This window comes from Ictalurus punctatus, chromosome 18 (genome assembly GCF_001660625.3).
Source record: "Ictalurus punctatus breed USDA103 chromosome 18, Coco_2.0, whole genome shotgun sequence".
NCBI classification, from domain to species: domain Eukaryota; kingdom Metazoa; phylum Chordata; class Actinopteri; order Siluriformes; family Ictaluridae; genus Ictalurus; species Ictalurus punctatus.
In genome coordinates, this window is record NC_030433.2 from 13,945,691 (window position 1) to 13,964,737 (window position 19,047).

The following is a 19,047-nucleotide window of genomic DNA, read 5'->3' on the forward strand; positions in this document are numbered from 1 at the left end:
CTCACGGCATTTCAGAGAATAAGAGGCCATTTTGTGCCTCTTAGGGCATGCTATAATCACTGCTGTTAATTAACAGTCCTTTTGCGATTAGGGAGAGGTAGATCACTCAGGCAGTAGCTTGCAGGTCACCTACAAAGCTAGCATACACATAAAGCCACTTCTGCGCCAGTGTCACAGTGATGAGCACCTTCTTCGTCAAGAATAGTCCAATATTGCATTGGAATGCCTAGAGAGGTGACAGTGAATGACAGTAAATTCCCCCACAAGGCTTGGTTTCATGCCTTCCTCCTCACCTCTCCTTGATCTCCGGGACTGTCAATCAGCGAGGGTCAGCGGCAGGCGCGGCAGCCGTCACAACTTATGCTAATGCCGTTCCAGATCTTATGCGTGACATTTAGCCATGTTACTTACAGCTGCTCAGCTCCTGCAGCTAACCACTAACTGCCGGAGTAGAATATTAGGTGTGTGTGTGTCATGCATAAAGATAATGAGGCGTAGTGGAACGTTTTCTGTTTAATTGCATGTGTGCCAGACCGAGAAATTTAAAAAAAAAAAAAGAAAGACCAAATGGTAGGGTTTGTCTTTCAAAAACAGGTAGTAATAAAATAATATTTAAAAATTTAATTAGCATAATTTTCACTTACCTCAAATGTAGTCCTTCATCCAAAACATGTTCCACCATATTTTTTCTGGAGATCTGCACTGACGCTACAATGCTAGGTGGGTAATTCCACATTACATCTAGAAATATTAAATATGTTTGAATATACCTGTGGTTTTACATGAAAAAACATAGGTAAAGTATCCTTCACAACAGCCTATGTGTGTGTTTCAGATCAATAACTTAAAACATTATTAAAACCATCCAAATCTACTGCTCTAGCAAAACAGCTTTTTGTTGCCAACACAGCTCGCTACAGCTACACTTTAGCTTAAATGTTATCATTAAAATGCTTCAAGAATCTTATAATTTTTACAGTAGTGCTTGAAACATCCTTTCCCATGCTTGAGTCATCCATTAGATTACATTAAATGTACACTCAAACATTCACACAACCTAAACATATTCATCCATGGTGAAAAGGAAATTGAAATTCCTGAAAATCACAGGAAGAAGAAACATAATTAGGGGGCGGGGAAAACATGCTCATAGGTAGATTAACCAAGCTAAAATTGCCCCTAAGTCTGAACTAGTGTATGAATGTGTGTGTTCATGATGCTCTGTGATGGACTGGTGTCCCATCCAGGGTGTGTTCCTGTCTCATACCCAGTGTTCCTGGGTTAGGCTCCGGATTCCCCATGACCCTGACCAGGATAAAGTACTTACTAAAAATGAATGAATGAATAATTTTGAGCCATGGGTTGGAAATGTTTTGCCAAACCTTTCCTCTAAATCTAGTTCCCAGCTGCAGTTCTGCCACTGAGTCGTCTCTCCTGAGCTTACCTGCGTCAGTGCCCAAAAGGCCTCTCTTTTTAATGATCCACTCTTAATCCTCTTTTATACACTTCGTTCCTTTCATTAGGCCAGAGCAGCTTAGGACAAATAGCTGCCAGTCCACTGCTCTTGGGAAAGCTTTTTTCCACATCTTCTCCTCCGAGACCTCCATGCTGGTCCACCTGCACACCATTCCTACCCGACATAACCTTCTCAGTTGAACCCTTCACAAGCATCGTCTACATTTAATTACTCTCTCATTACTTTCCAGTGTCCAGGTACTCCACTGAGCAGCATGCCAGTGGATTCCACTCAATTGCCTGGGTTAATGGAGAGGACAGGGCAAAGCGGCGAGCACTCTCAGAGGTAGTGCTCCTGAATACCTGTGACATCTTGGATGTGACGCCTCTGGTCAGGCACGCACACACACTCCACTAAAGCATATCCTGTTCGTGCTCGGGTACACAGACACGAGCGCCGTCGCTGCCACACTCCGTCTGCTGTGTTTGCTGACCTCCACCTGGGCTGATAATGCCCCTTGAATTTAGTGGCATTTGGTGTGAGGGCTCACAGCCATCGCCTGCCTTTGTGTCCAGCATAATGTTTTCAATTTGTGCAGAGGAAGGATATAAACAAATGCACAAACTCAGGCCCAGCATGAAAGCAGCAAACTGAACAGCAGGGAAGGGAAGACATGGATGAGGCTGGGCGTGTGAGGGCAGAAAATCAGAACGAAATGTAGACGGTAGAATGTAGGCTAAAGTAGTGAAGTGGTTCAGCCAGATAAGAGAGGTGGAGAAAAAGAGAAACAGAAGGAAAGAGGGTAGCTAGGGTGTGTGCAAGGAGATCCAATCTCAAGTGCTGTCACTCAGAAGCAATGTGTTTATCGCCCTATGCCCGCTGTTCACTGGCCCTTGCATGGGCATTACACATGCAGAGCACTGTGTGCCATGTCAGATGCATTGATCATGTGCCAGGGCCTGAGCTAGCAGCTCCACCAGCAGACGGAGGATCCTGAGTACTTTCCATCGTCTTCAAAGCAGCTCTGCGGCCATCAAAAGCAAAGCATCATGAGTGATTATGTGCTGTAATGATTACGACTTTGTTCTGTATAATTCATGCAAACTCTGTACAGTGATGAGGGTTGGACTGTAAAACTAGCTTACCACTCGGTCCATATATTCATGTCCACATTTAGGATTTGATGTTTGTGTTAAGGGAATGCGGGTTGAGGGTAGCTTTATGAATCTGCTATGCATAGATTTAGGTTTTTATATAGTGGTTGATCAAAGCTTAAATCTAGAACCATTATGTTATTGTTTTTCAGTTTGTAGAGAGGGTTTAAAGCAGAATTTTAGGATGTTAGGAGCCCTTAATTAGCCAAATAATGCTCAATAAACCCTTTTTTGTAAGAGAGTCGATATACACTTACCAGCCACTTAACTCTTGTACACTTGTCCATTCATGCAATTATCAAATCAGCCAATCATGTGGCAGCAGCATAATAGATCAAATAATGTAGATACAGATCAAGAACTTTGCCTCAAAGATCAGAATAGGATCAAATCTTAGCTGGTTTGAGTTAATAGGAAGGTTTTATTAACTCAATTAACCACTCTTTACAACCATAGTAAGCAGAAAAGCATCTCAGAAAGCACAACACTGTAAAACCTTGTGGTGGATGGGCTACAACAGCAGAAGACCACATTGGTATCAAGTCCTGTCAGCCACGAACAGGAATCTGAGGTTACATTGGACACAGGCTCACCCAAACTTAAAAGTTGAAGATTGGAAAAAGATCAGGCATTAACTAAAACTCTTGAGCTGTATCTGCATGGTTTTATGCATTGCGCTGCTGCCACATGATTGACTGAATTTCATGAATGATCAGATGTTCCTAATAAATGCTGGGTAGTGTCAATTTGAATGTTTTCAGCATTTATTTTCAGGTGAAGCTTTCAGTCAGTTAGTTTGATTCAGTGTTTTTAAATTGGAGTCACTTGTATTTGAACACCATCGACAAGACATTCTGTCTCCTCTTCAGACCATTTCACCCCCACCACTGTGAAACTTGAAACAAGATCTAACATTAATGCCCAGTTCAATCCATCATTTTACTCGACACTCAGGCTTGGGAGTGAGTCGCTTTCACATACAGTGCCATTTGCACCCGAGTTCATTTGAAGAGAAACCCATACCACCGTGCAGCAAAGATCGCTTTCCTGAGCGACATGTGGGTTGGAAAATAGCTTTTGTCCTGAAACAAATGCACTTCTCAGTGCAAACTCTGTCTTTTGCTAAGTTGCTAGGTTTCTTGCTAAGTTATAAAAATCAGATGATCCAAAATCCTGCTTCAAACTGTGAACAACCTCCTGGTTGTTTTTGATCCATGGCAGACAGGTAGTCGCTATAAAAGCGTGCTTCTCTGACCCCACCTGAGGCTAACAGCTCTCAGATTCACAACACGCCTGTAGAACTTTCCACAGATTCCAGAGCTTATAGATCAGGCTGGTTGGTTTATTTTGCAGTTCTGTTTTATTTTTCCAGCCCAGAATTGAGCTGCTCAGTTATTCCTCTTTTATATTAAAGGCAACTCATGAGTAGGGTGACCATATTCTGGCTTTCCAAAAAGAGGACATCTTTTCTTGTTTCAGGACAGCTGTCATTTGCTGCTATTGTCGAGCAACTGTTTGATGCCGTACATAACAATGCTTCACCTTCGTGCATTCGCTGAGAGTAGGCTAATGGTTGAGAGGCAGGAATTTGGCCAATAGTTGCTGCATGCCTTTTATAACCGACCAATTGGTGTGTGAGAAGGTGGGAATTAGAGAGAGGGGTTAAAGCAATGCAAACATTTGCACACATGATGCAGTATTAGACCATAAGCACATCATAATGAAACTAAAGCCGGATACTGGACATTTACTCAAATTTAGAAATCCCAGCTGGACGTTTTTTTAAGGTCCGAAAAAGAGGACATGTCCGGGAAAAAAAGGACGTATGGTCACCCTTCTCATGAGGCTATTTCAATAGAGGGTAGAGGATGGGGAGAGCTTGTCAAATGTGCTTGTTGCAATTCTCCTCACCAGCAGCAGGGGGTTCTAAAAACTATTCAATTAAAGGGGGCAGTAGGCAAGATTTGTCAAAATTTTGCAAGATTAACCAGGTCTTGGTTAAATGGGTGGAGTTGAATAAGATTTGAATTATTTTTTTTTTTAACTCCTTGAGGCCACCCCCAATTCCTGGCCATGTACACAAAGCTCTTTTCCAGAACCTACAGTGGTTCAACTAGAGTTATCATTAGCAAGGATTGTCAAGTACTGCAAGTGTCTGTTCTAGTTTTAATGTCTTTCTTCTTGTTATGTTTTTTCTTTCAAAGTAAAGTGATTTTCTTTTTTTACTTACAGGAGAATTATCTGTCTGTGCTGTCCTCTTGCTGATTTCAGACTGAGATGGTGGTGGGGTGGAGTGACTCAGTGTTGGAGAGTTTCTATAAAAATGACTGAAACACAAACGTCTTCTGGACCATAGCACAGTTTTCCAAATGACTTTTCTTAGACTCATAATACGCTTGCACTGAGGCGATGGCTTAAACTATTATTTTTGATCATGTTCTATATATTTTCCAGGTTATTTGTACAAGAACAAAAATAATCGAAAACGCCATAGGATGTTTAACGGCATCATGACTAATTATAATTTGAAAGTGTACTGCATCAGTGGTGTTTACCAAGTGATATCTTTGGTTGAGCAGCTGTAGCTGTACTTACATTGAGGCATACGTTAAGATGCATTAAGTTATGTTATGTCCACTCAGCATTCCTGCATTCACCAACACACACACACACACACACACACACACACACACACACACACACACACACACACACACACACACACACACACCTTAAAAAGTGTGTGTCACTGAGTCAGTCCTCCTCTCCACAACTCTTCCTCCTCTGTAAACACATACAGTATAAGCACATTAAAGCTTCCCTGAAAAGTCCCTCTAGGGCAACCACACTTAATTCTTAATTCTAAATTAATTTCATTTGCTACTAAGGTTACAGTATTATAGTAGATGCTGGTGAGCCTTGTGGGATTTCTTTTGCTGCCCCCGTTGTCACGCCATGGCCCTCAGGGCTATCAGACACTGCAGAACTTCCTAGAGCTTCGCCACCTTCACATCACACATTAGTAAAATGGACCATAGCGCTCGCCTGTAATTAACGAGTTGATTATTCAAATGAAACGCTGTAGATGGTCCCCTCAAGCATACTGATACCAAAACACATTCACTCTGAAAAGAAGAATAGTCTGCTCCCTGACGCACAGACTTTCACAAGGTTAATTGTAATGCAGTAATTCCATATCAGGGAACCATCAGCAGCTCTCTCGGGGCATGCACCATCCCAGAGATCTCCTGAGGCTTTGCTTAGCCTATTATTGTTTTTATATCCTTCATAAATGGAAAACATTATCAATATTGTACCTCACGAGTTGCACTGTTGATGAGGGAGGGTGAATAATTCAATTGCTCAAAGAAGCTTATGAAAACAGCCCGTGTGAAAAGGAAAATAAATGAAAAGCATGCGACATACAAGCGCAGAGAGGTGGAAATAAAAGCAAAGCTTGGAGTCACATAGAAACCTGTGGTTATGTGAGCAGCAGGGAGCCATGCACTCCAACTGTGCCTAGGCTTTCACCCTGCTATTAAAGCTTTGTCAGAATTCACAGCCGGTGCAAAGAGGTAGCTAGACGTAATCGAAGCTTCAGAGCACAACCTGCAACCGTCAAGATTAGCTACCCATCAGAGACCAATTCAGTCATTATCTAACAATGCTGCTTGTCTTAGAGCAGTAGGAAATGAGATTGACTATAGCTCTTAGAGAAGTGACTGACCCTGCCTTTAGTGACCGATATGTCACATTATGCAGAAAAATCTTTTTCACATGCAAAAAATGGACATCTTTAATACCAGAAAAAAGAACAAACCTTTAATGTTAACACTTGTAAATTCACTGAGACATTTGAAGCAATTCACATGTACCTTATGATCACTCAAATGTATATACAAAGACATGGAAGAGATACAAATCCAGCTGTGTCAACAGTGCCCCCTACTGTCACACAGAACAATTAGCGGGCCATTATACCTGTAGGAAATGTCATTCATGCGACCTTCTGGCTGTTAATTCACAGATTAAATCATCTTTTAGTGAAATAAAATGCGGCTTTGTCAAAATTTAATTTGAAAAAAAGAAAAACCAAATCAAAAACAGATCATCCAGCAAACTTATAGTTTCAAGAAAAAAAAAAATGTTTACTAGAAAACAACAGAGACTGCAATTTAATTAAGCTCACAAAGAATACATTTCATTTAATCACAAATCATAACATTTCAGTAAAAACTAAAGTCTTTTTAAATTATTTTTTATTATTTACTTGTACACTCACTGGCCACTTTAATAGAAACACCAGTACACATATTCATTCATGCAATTATGCGATCAGCCAATCACGTGGCAGTAGTGCATGCACAAAATCATGCAGATACAGGTCAAGAACTTTAGTTAATGTTCACATCAAATATCAGAATTGGGAAACAATGTGATCTGAGTGATCTCAGTGATTATGGCATGGTTGTGATTTCCAAAATCTCTTGGGATTTTCATGAACAACAGTCTCTAGAGTTTACACAGAATGGTGCAAAAAAGGGGAAAAAACATCCAGGGAGCAGCAGCTCTGCAGGTAGAAACACCTTGTCAGAAAAGAATGGCTAGACTGGTTCATGCTGAAAGGAAGTGCTGAAACTAACTCAAACAGACACACTGTACTATGGTGAGCAGAAAAGCATCTTAGAATGCTCAACATACCAAATCCTGAGATAACAACAGAAGCCCTCATCAGGTTCCAGTCCTATCAGCCAAGAACTGGAATCAGAGGCTACAGGAGGGACTGAAACTGCACAGTTGAAGATCTTAAAGTCTTAAAGTGGCCAGTGAATGGTAGATGAGTGGCAGTATTCATCATGGGAAGTGTAATAACTTCAAACACACAGTTTTAGGATATGGTGGTCTTCCATGACAGGGTCATATAACGGGGCTCTACAGCTTTACAGGCACAGAGTGTTCCTGTGGAAATGAAAGACATTGAATTTTAAAGGAATTTTTCAGGGGCGAAAAAATATTCAATTTTCCTCTTGCCTGAAATGTAATCAGCCAAGAAAATAGTTTCTTTACTCTTGCACTGAAAAGTAATGGAAAGTTACCTCAACCTAAATCTTTTCATTTAATACATGACCAAATTGAACAAAAAAGGAAAGACAAAAGACTTTTATGACGTCTGTTAACTGCATTAACCTTGTGAATCCATTATAGCTCTAGATTCCTATAATAAAAATGACAGTAAACCGAATATATGATTATTAAACCCATTTCTAGACATTCTTTCAGCAATTTAAAGCTTTAAAAAGTCAGAGAATTGTATCTAATTGTAAGCATTTATTTCTAGAAGCAAAACTATCTGTGAATAGAATAAGAAAAAGACAACCTTAAAATGTGTAAAAATAAATAAATAAATAAAACAAATATATAATGAAATAAATCCAGGCTGAATAATACTGTACGGCTAATATCTATTCATTTTTTATGACACCTAATGTTAAAACAATGACACATAAATTTAACATTATAGATTTTTCCCCCTGAACTGAGGGTAAGCATCGTACACTGTGCAAAATACGCTAAACCACTTGTGACTATCTTTTTCTTACCTTCTCAAAGATAGTCATCAAACACCTCCTCGTCTAGATTCTCTTGAGTCTCTTCTGTGATTACTGAGCAGAGAGAAAAGACGTCTGAGAGACAAGTGTGTGCAGTACTGAAGTATATTATCACTGGAACAGGTGTACACCATGCATTATTAATGCAAGGGAAAATTCACTAGCTGTGCCTTTGCTACAAACGGTGGGTATTAGCATGTGTGTGTGTGTGTGTGTGTGTGTGTGTGTGTGTGTGTGTGTGTGTGTGTGTGTGTGTGTGTGTAATATCTGAGATCTTGAGGGGACAATTAGCTGGTCCCCAAAAGGAAAAACTGGTTTATTTTTATTAGAAAAACTTTCATTTGAAACTAAAAGAGCCAAAGGGTTTCATTCTGGTTACTGAACTCAAGGTTAGATTTACCTGCACACTGAGGTTTGGAGTTCTGTCTAGTAGAAGGAGGCAAGCTGAAAGAGCGGCTAATACGTGGAATGTTGCTGTCAAAGCTAACACTTTTTGTCCGTTTTCTACACTCAACAGCCAGACGAGCACAGCAGTCTTTATGACAGCTAACACCACACACTAACAGGGGAGGAGAGCCAAAGACAGGGTTTTTGTTTTCTTTTTCATTCTGTGTTAATTGAGTTAATAGTTTTGGTATATTTTTTAATTAATAACAACATTCATACCTTTGCATTTGTATCTTTGCTTGTAAAATCCCCACATCTAAAGAAACAACAGGTTAGGTCATACATGAACAATGAAGAAACACATTCATTATATATATATATATATATACACATATATAAAATGGCAAAATGGCATTGTTGTGCACACTGAAGAAAAACATGAGGTTTGGGTGGCTGTTGAACAGGAAGTGAGAGAGCAGGAAGTGGTAAACGTCCACACCCGACTGCACATCATGACTTCTACGACCCTTATCAACAACAAAATCATACTCCTCTTTCCTATAAAATAGGACATGAGAATCCATTATATGTTTGAATAAGAATTGAAACAAGATTGTTTCACTTTGGTTGGTGTCCAGTGTTTATTTATTTTATTTTTTAGGTTTTGCACTGGAGCCAATGTAGCTTGAAAAAAAAATATTACTAACATACTCAAAATGTATTCAGTAATTACATGCACTAATCATCATATCCAGTACTTGGATAAAACTATAAAAATTAAGCTACGCAGTCTCATTTTTAAAATGAATTATCTTATAAAATAGCAGGTATAGTCTTCTATTTAAGCAAATTTAGCTTTAAAGTGTAATTACATTTCTGGTACAATATCACTTTAAATTCTGGGTGGCATGGCTTAGTGGGCAGAGTGATATGCTAATCCAAGATGGCTGCCTCATAATGTTACAGTGTTCAGCTACATGGTGAAGTTTTGTTTACATTTATTGTTGACTCCCTTATCCAGAGTGACTTACATTTATACAACTGAGCAGTTGAGGCTTTGTTCAAGGGCCCAACAGTGGCAGCTTAGTGGTGCTGGGATTTGAATTCACAACCTTCCAATCAGAAATCCAATGTCTTAAACACTGAGCTACAGCCACCAATATTTAATGTTGATGCATTAATGTAGGTCACACTGTAGGGCTTTTAGTAGAGCAGGACAACATTAATAACAATGTAGCCTCAAACAAAATTAAGTCAAGGGTCTATTACACTGGACTTACGTTATAGGCTATTGTCTAGTGAATTTGAGTAACATCATGATATGTAGTTGAGATTTGATAACATACAGTCATCAGCATACAGACAAGCAGTTAATTTTGAACAGTTTTAGATGTACATTTGCTTGACAGAGTACGATACAGCAGGTGTGCTTACCAAAGGGCTAATGCCATTAACCAGGGTTGTCAAGTTTCAATAAAAGTCCAGTCCAACTACATCTCAAACACTGTGGTGTAGACGCATTTTGGATGTCCAGACATCCATTCCATAATAGCCCTTTCCCTCTCCTGATCTTAAATATGTTAATAGTAATATATATTAATAGAAATGGTTCAGTACATCACAGACACATAGTATGCGCTTACACTTTGCCTTTATTTGGGGGAATTCAATAAGTTTAATTCCAATTATTTGATAAAAAAAAAAATATTGGCAGGCGTGGACTAAACCCAGTTTGACTAAAAACAATGGACCTGGCAACCCTGCCATTAACTGTCCTTTTCGCTTATTGCTGCCCCAATGGGCATCTATTAATATTTGTTGCAATTTCCATTTTTGACCACTAGGTGCAATAATGCAATAATCAGTCTATGGCACTAAATGGGGAAGGGAGTATGCTTCAGCACAATTGTGAAATCATCTCCACTGTAAAACATTACTGAAGGACTGTATGCAGTTTGTGGCAGATATTACTAGAAAACACTTTTGTCATTTAGTGACATTAGTTTCATAGCCCCTAAGAAAAACCAAGAAAGAAAAACCAAGAAAGAAAAACTTGGCTGATTTGACTTATCAACTGATTTGAGGTACATTTGGGGTGGAAAATTGGTTAAATTTGTTCTTTGTTCATTTATTATATATTTAATATATTATATATATATATTTGTTCATTATTCTCAACTGTTTTATCTTACTTAATTAATCATATTCCATATGTGTGTGCATACTCACAATGCCTGAGCAGTGCTGGCAGACTGTGGGCTTGAAGCAGTTCATGGCAGTGAACGTGTGCACAAAACCCATCTTACAATTCAGCATGGAGTTGGCCTTGGCGAAATACTTAATCATCTCCTCTCGGCTAATTCTACCATCCCTTTAGTTTAAAGACAGAAATGTGAAATTAATCTGTATGGCACATGTCAAAATGTGAGAAAAAAAAACCCTGAGAAACTCATCCGACTCGACTCACTGGTTTTGGTCGAGGTCATCAAACTTGCTGAGGTAAGGAAAGTTGTTCCTGATGCTTTCAAACTCCTTTTGAGTGATGTGGCCATCCCCATCCGTGTCAAAGTTTTTAAATACAGACTGAAAATAAAACAGTAGATCAGAATGCGCTGGCTTGTTAAAAAAAAGCAACCACAGATTTAAAAAAACATTTGTCATGGGCAAGTAACCTGCCTCCACCATCTTCTCTATGTGTTTGTTGATGATCACTGGATCAGCCTTGGGTTTGATTGAAGATGCCCACTCCTCTATTAGAGGAGATTGTGGGTTTGAGCTGGATGCCTAACAAGACAAAAATAAATGGAGAAGTCAATATAGCAAAATATAGCATGGCACTGATGGATTTGTACAAGTGACTCCTGTCTGAGGCCTAAAAAGAATAATTACAGAGTAGTAGTCCAATTTCCCAGCTGCAAGCCAGTGTTATGCAATCAAAATCAGTACATTAATCTGTTAAAACCCTGTCTTAAATGGTAGCAATTTGCGTCAAGTTTCTGTCACACGTTTCTGATTATGGAGTGCTGATACCAGTGGAAGGGACTCACTGATAATTTTAGGCTGCGTGGTTCTCTCTGCAGCGAAAGCTGATAGATCTCTTCCTCTGTATTGTACTGGTCCAGAGACACCTAAGCTCGTTGAAAGAGAAAAGCTTCCATTATAAAACAAAAACAAAGTTTAAATTCAGTGAACAAATCTGATAATTGGTTAATGTAGCAAAATTTCAGGCATTACAAAAGGATACATTTTTCATTTTTTTTCTCAGCCTTTGCATGGGAAATGCATTTCTAATGCTTGGATATTAACCAGTCCATAATCCCCCCTACCCACTTCCAATCTTCATAGACTGCACTAACACTTTACCTTTACAGAAATGTACTAGATGTAATGCCAATTATTTGCTACAAAACAAGAACTTGGATGCAGTGGAGTATTATTAAACTATCCCAATAAGGAGTAAAAACCATGAACCTGGCAACCATGTGATTTACTGCCCTGTCTACTTCTCCTTTCCCACTGAAAAACGATGTTCCTTTCCCAGTCAGACCTCTGCTAGTGCTTGTTGCAATTCCCAAAGACAGCAGCTAAGTTCATCTTTAAGACCATGCTTGACCACACTTTTTAGCCATGGACTCACAATGAGCAGGTTGAGGAGATCTGGGTTGGCATCAATTTCAGGTGGTGTGGTCTGGATCAGTGCCAGCTCCTGCAGGATGGTATAGAGTTGATTTGTCTTGGTGAGGTTGACTCGGGTTTTCTCCGGGTCAGCCCAGTCCGGAAGGGCAACGTGAACAGCGATCAAGTCTTTCAGGTGCACACCCAGGATGGGGAAACGGAAGCCGGTGCACTCTGAAAAGCGCTGTCGATAGCGGCTGTAGTTCCCACTGGACGTTATCAACTCCACAAGGCCCTCAAACACCTGATAAAACATAATTGAAGCTGTCAGAGATGTGGAAGTGTTAAATAGTCAGTGTGACAAAGACTCAAAAAATGGGGAGATAAGGAGGCACTCCTGAATGGCCATGCCATGGGAAATACTGCACTTGTTGGCCTAATAACAGGGCCATTTCTTATTGGATGACAATATAAAATGTGCTTCCAACATGGTTATTCATACATTTGTCATCACTTTCATATGGGAAAGACATATACATTGGAAAAACCTATGCTATAGTGATTACATCTGGATGTGTGGATGTGAGGTAGTCTTTACCTTTCGAGCATCACTACTAATAAGAGCCTGAGTGTCTTTTAGTCTTGAGATGGAACTGTTACTCAGACCGCCTACCACTGCCATTAGAGTGTTAAAGTTCTGCAGCTCCAGCAACCTCTGAAAATAAACAAACATAAAAACAGGCAATATTATTGGGCCTGTATTCTCAGAAGATGCCTTGCTAAGTCACAAGTCTTGGTCTAACCTGGGCCACTTTAATGAAGTCACAGATGACGGTGGCTCTCTGCTGGGCTGTAGGTTTACTGAGCACCATCATTTGTATCCACTGTGACACCCTGTTGAAGAGGGTTATGAAGCGCTCCAGGATGGGGTTATCTACAGTGCAGCCCTGCATCACAAAGCTGTGGTAGTCCTGGAACTGGAGACATTCAATTTTCAAGTCAATTTAATTTCTATAATGCCTTTAACAATAGATATTGTCACAAAGATGTACACTTATGGGTGACACCAGATAGTCATAAATTCTTCTTCTTCTACAACTCTATACTGTAAAGTCTATAAAATATTTGAATTTGAGTAGTTTAGTCTACCCAACTATCGTTGTATAGCTAGCTAGCAAGGAAGTGGTTATATGGCTAGCAAGATAAGTTAAATAGCTGACATTAGTAGATAGTCAGTGTCATGTTTCATACAAGGCAAAATCACCAGTGTTGATTGAACACCCACAGTATTGAATTCACACCCTACAGGGTTTATATAAGTCCACTGGACTCATATAAACACTCTGGGTGTTAATTCATCACTAGGGATTTTACTGTGTTTAAAAAACATATGAGCTGATTTTTATTGGCAATGGATTTGTACTGCAGTTTACCACAGTTAAGAAATGGTATTGTCCATTGTGGTGGTAATTTACATCTATCTTTCTGACACAGCTGAGGAAATATTTTTCTGATAACTACTATAGTTATTTAGTGTGAGTAAGATCTTCCTATTTTGTCTTTATTTTCTTTGAATGTGGTGAAGACTTTATTGTAGGGGTGAGACCTTCCCAAACAAACCTTCCCAGTAATTGTCACATTTTTGCAGGTCAGGTTTGTGCCTCACCAGGATCTTGCAGAAGGATTTGTACTCCATGTAGGTCAGGTGCTCAGCCAGGGTCGAGGAGTCCAAGTGGTCAAATAGCAGAGAGGTCTTACTCTTCTTCTGAATACTTGAGGACAGCTGCCGCTTCCACTCATATGATGGGCTGAAGAGAGCAATAGATAGCGTGTATTAGCAAACTCATATGGGAAGGCATGTGGTTATCACAGAGGTCTAACCATGTTATGATTACCTAAAAACATTTCTAATATACCTTCCCAAAACGGACATACGCAGCTGCATGAATTTGTTCACTGGAACATCTACAGCTATGGTTTTCAACCCCAGGGGTCCATGAAGCATAACCAGAGGGCCTATAATTTTTTATTTTGTTACTGAGGATGAAATCACAATCCATCATTATCAAAGATGAGTTCTTGTAGTTATTCGGCTGTTTGATGAGTTGCTTAAATTAAAAATGGGTTTAAGTCAAACATTATCTGAAAAACAATTAGGGCTGTAAACAATGTCAACTAGGATTTTTTTTTTTTTTGTGGAAATTCCTGGAATGATCTCCAATTAGTTTCCTGGTTAAATCCTGAGCTTGGGTTACTGTGTGCGTGTAGTTTCACATGTTCTTCTAACGTTCATATGGGTTTCCTCTGAGCTTCCTCTGGGTTCTCTGTTTTCCTCCCACCTCCCAAGAATATGGGGTAGGCAGATTGACTATGTTAAATTGCCCCTAGATGGTAAATGGTCTGACTTTACATGGTGTCTCATTCACCCTTTTACACACAAACCCACACACCAATGATAGCAGAGCTGCCATGCAAGGCGCAAACTTGCCATCGGGAGCAACTTGGGGTTCAGTGTCTTGCCCAAGGACACTTTGGCATGTGGTGTCATGTGGGCCGGAAATCGACCCGCCAACCCTACAATTAGTGGACAACTCGATCTACCACCTGAGCCACAGCCGCCCTAGGTGTAAATGTGTGCAAATATTGGGGCCTGCTATAGAGTGATCTGGGGTGAATTCTTCTGCCTTGAATCCAGTGTTCCCAGGATAGGCTCAGGATCTGTCACAACCCTGACCAGGATAAAGCAGTTTCTGAAGATAAATGAATGAATGCAGCAGTTACTTAGATCTCCAGAACACACAGATATGTGGATAAATGATATGATCTTCATGTTAGGACTATCTCCCTGTACTTGATGTGACTCTATACATCAAAAAAAAGGAAGTGGATAGCTGTAGTTTGCTGTCTGACTCACACACTGTCTATGTCTATGAGTAGACTTCGCCTCACATCACCATTCTGCTCAAGCAGTTCTTTCAGACAGCGGATCTGCTCAGCCAGCTCTGGGTTCAGGTCAAACTCAGCTGGGAACTCGCTCATCCAGTACCTGAGAGAAGCGAGACAGTGCACGCGAGAGAGAGAGTTTAGCAAGGCATGAAATAGGTCTCCATGCTAAATGAAAACAATGAGTGCTTTGGGCGGTCTTGCCACAGCAATTTTCAGTGAGCTGCGATGCTATAAGGGTGCATCAAACTGAACAAGCTTTATTTACAGGTCAGCAAACAAATTCGATTCTTGATTTGATTCTTGACTTACTTGACAAGATGACAAATCTGAGAGCAGCAAGCAGCAGAGCAATTCTGAGACCTGTTATGCTGTTACGGTAAATCTCCATTTTGTCAGTGTAATTCAATACAAGAAAGGTGTTAAAAATGAACATGTGACAGTGCCAAGCATTTCTCACGGTGACAGCTCCAGCACATGACAAACTACACGCAATACAGAAAACTTGACATCCAAGAGAGGTAAATTATGCCTTCCAGGCAGTTATGATGTTAGGAGGATGAAGTGTGGGGTGCAGACTGCAAAGTAAGTACAGCTGCACATGATATCTGTTATGTGTTATGTCTGTTAATCTTCATCACAATACTGGTCATTGCTATACTGTTATCGCAGAGATCTGTAAATTACAAATAAGTTTTTTAACTTAAATTTTAATTGATAATTAATTCTCATTATTTCTAATAATAATTAATTCTAATTATTCTCAACTCTGATTGGGCAGAAGGTATTATATTAATTATTTACTACAACTGCCATGACAGTAGTGCTGGCTGCAAGGTTTATACTAATGCACTCTATCTAATACATTATTCTTTCTATAGTAACAGCTCAGGGACTTATATGGCACACACTCCACATAATCTAAGCTTAATAACAAACAAATTAAAATAAGTTGTTATTTAACAAAGAGTAATGTCTGATTGTTGATAGGTGAAGTTATTGAAGGAGTCTCCAGATGTAAAGCTGGAACTAACATGAAAAGCTACCACTACCATTACCCTAAGCTATTATTAATTTTTTCTTCCATGTTTTCTCATGATTTCGACTTAATTTACTTGTAATCTTGACATAAAAAAGTTGTTTTCTCATGATCTCGACTTAATTTTCTCGTGATCTCGACTTAACAAAAGTTGTGATCTCGACTTAATTTTTCTGTGTACTTGACATCCATTGTCAAGTATTGTCAATGGGTTTTTGGTTAAATGCCTGAAATAAGGTCTGGGGTTAACACAAACTCAAGATATGTTCACATTTTATACTACGACATAAAATACATTGGTAATACCTCACTCATGATTTTGTTAAGCTTTTACGTGTCTTGAAAAAGGCAGTTGTTACAGGACTACAGAGGTTGTCGGGGACATTAAACGCCATCACGAACAGAAAAACTCATCTACTACAGCCTCGTTGTGTTTACACTCACGCTCTTGCAAACTTTCCAACTTGTAGATTTATCAATTTATAGCATTTTCCATATTGTAGTTCTTTTGCAAATAAAGATTAAAAGAGTTGTCGTAGTTCATTTATACCCTAACTTTAGCTTTTTACTTCTGGTGATTGTATTTAGGCTTCAGAATTCATAAAAGTTGTGTTAATTTGTGAATATTATCTTGTTGAACAAAATGTGTAAGAATCATACATGTATGTTGGTCTCAGAGCTTATTTTCTGCAATAATCTAAAAACCTATTGTAAAAATCCTATTAGATTTTTGTTGAAGGAACCAGGGTGGCGCTACCTTCCGGGCTGGCCTACAAAAATACGTTATCCCTGCAGGATTGATGACTTCCACATTAGTGGAAGGGGGCACTTGAGAAGGGGACACCGCTCTCTCTTAATGCAGAGATAAAGTCCATCTCTACAGCGGGTAATTATTACATTTATGATGGCAAAGATGCCAACGTGCATGTCACACCAGTCCTATTCACAAGTTGCAAGACTTTCTCAGGATAAAATTATGGCGTGAGAAAACAGCTTTTGGTTATTATAAGATCATGAGAAAATTAAGTTGAGATCACGAGAAAACAACATAGAAAAAAAAATTAATAATGCATGGCCGCTTATAGCTTACATAACAAGCTGTGTATTTTTATATTTAACTTCAAGAGAGTGGAAAAAAGATAGACTGGTGTGAGAATGACTGCGAATAAGTTAGTTGTAACAGGAACTAACTCGTTTCAGGGACATTCCACAACATTAAATGTAGCTATAAATGGCTTAAAAGTATGCCATTGAAAAGATTGCTGCCAATTGCTGAAAACACTTCAGGAGATGCTGTTGATGGCAAATACTCAACATCTGGGTGGTAAAAGTCACTCTTCTTTGTCAGACCACACATTTTTGCAGCTGTCAATAAACTACTACTCAGAGGAAAACCCCTGGCTTCCCCAGAAACACAAAAAACAAATGAAGCAGACCATGAATATCCAACCAATCAGTACAAGGAGGTGTTCCTACTTACACACCAATCATTTCAGAAAGCTCCTGCTCTTTCACTAGCATTTAGGAGTTATAGTTTAACCAGCACACATGGATAAGTGTTTTGGGGGCATGGTTTTAGATAGATTTGTTTCAAAATCTCAAATCCACTGACTGTAGCTTTATTTTGTTCAAATTAATGTAGGACAAACTTTAAACGTGAGATCATAAAATATATAAAAGATCTAAATATACTGTTATCACAGTGTATTGCAGTCTAATGCCAGCGTGCTATTTTTGTCCATACAGTGTAGAAAAGGATACTTCAGAAGGAGTTTCTTGGCAAAATCAGTGGAGGAAATGTACCAAGGATGCATCATGAGGAACAGCCGCACCGCCGAGGCGTCCTTTAGCACTCCTTCATCATCTGTGAGAGAGAAAATTAGAAAAAGAGCTTTGAGCGAGACTCGGATGCATGATTAAATCGCGACTTAAGTGTCTACCCTCATATCTGTTCCTAAATGAATGAGAAAGACAAAACAGAACATTGAGTGGTTAGGAAAAGAGAACTTCATTCACATGGACACAGAACGTGAGGGAATCCCTCTAATCAGTGCAGAGAAATGTCTGGCCTGGATCTGAGCTGCTTGATCACTGAGCTTACATGAGACAGAGGGGGACTACTGACCGAAAGCTTTGATGCAGGCTTCCACCAGTTCTTCCACACTGGCTGACTGATCCGATAAAACGCTCTCCATCTTCCTTTGCTTCAATCTCTTTTTCTCTCTCTTTTTTCTCTCTCTCCCTCTGCTCCTGTTTTCTGCCTCTCGATTTTCCACGCCTCTCTTTGATCCGCCTTTGTCACTCTACAAATACAGTATGGCAGATGCGTGCAAAGCAGAGCAAACATTCTAAAATAAAAAAAGGAGCTCAGGACAATTTATATGGATATGAGCAGCATCAGTAATTCGCATGCAACTATAAAAACTCCTACACCCACAGTTATTGGAGATGGCTGAGGTTCAAACTACAGTGTATTATATAAATAGCTAATAATAAAATAATAATAAAAGGAATAGAACAATCAACACTTCTAAAATGATTTAGTACTAATACAATAAGTCATACTTACTTACTTTAAAGGCTTGTAGCAGAAAGATGATATGGTTATCCTGTTAAAAACAATAATAATAATAATAATAATTTCCCAGACTTGTGAAAAAAATAGTAAGATACAGTGTACTTGAAAATGTGAGAAACTAAAGACACCCAAGAGCAGGGTTTCACTGTGATCACATCTGTGTGTTACACTCAGTTTCCGGAGTGTTGTAAAACTCACAGTCCTTGCATTTCCTGTTTTTAACCGAATGGTTCTTTTCACACGTCCTCAACACAACACCCTCAAAG

The 19,047-nt window shown here is 39.3% G+C and overlaps 1 protein-coding gene across 5 annotated transcripts; it reads right to left on the reverse strand.

Annotated features, from left to right (window-relative positions):
* Positions 1-6,405: 6,405 nt before the first annotated feature.
* rasgrp2 (RAS guanyl releasing protein 2 (calcium and DAG-regulated)) lies at positions 6,406-18,974 on the reverse strand. 5 transcript variants are annotated; one of them, XM_017492880.3, is made up of 17 exons: positions 18,777-18,973; positions 18,329-18,506; positions 17,965-18,067; positions 15,477-15,527; positions 15,136-15,267; positions 13,888-14,029; positions 13,025-13,198; positions 12,820-12,936; positions 12,244-12,525; positions 11,654-11,734; positions 11,283-11,390; positions 11,074-11,189; positions 10,836-10,977; positions 8,886-8,922; positions 8,620-8,778; positions 8,211-8,273; positions 6,406-7,569 (listed from the first exon to the last, which is right to left on the reverse strand). In XM_017492880.3, exons 2-16 carry the CDS (start codon positions 18,396-18,398, stop codon positions 8,215-8,217), a joined length of 1,773 nt encoding a protein of 590 aa, XP_017348369.1. In that variant the 5' UTR covers positions 18,399-18,506; positions 18,777-18,973; the 3' UTR covers positions 6,406-7,569; positions 8,211-8,214. The 5 variants fall into 5 exon arrangements, with proteins under 5 accessions (XP_017348369.1, XP_017348371.1, XP_017348370.1 ...); XM_017492882.3 differs by having other exon boundaries at positions 18,329-18,551; XM_017492881.3 differs by having other exon boundaries at positions 18,773-18,973.
* Positions 18,975-19,047: the final 73 nt, after the last annotated feature.

Bases quoted from the DNA above. Each gene is read 5' to 3' on its own strand.
- rasgrp2 (XM_017492880.3), bottom strand. From the start codon at position 18,398: ATGGAGAGCGTTTTATCGGATCAGTCAGCCAGTGTGGAAGAACTGGTG. The intron at 13,199-13,887 runs GTGAGGCACAAA...GAATGTCTCCAG, and splicing joins AATCCTTCTGCAAGATCCTG to TTCCAGGACTACCACAGCTT. The intron at 11,391-11,653 runs GTGAGTCCCTTC...TTGTCTTGTTAG, and splicing joins CACGCAGCCTAAAATTATCA to GCATCCAGCTCAAACCCACA.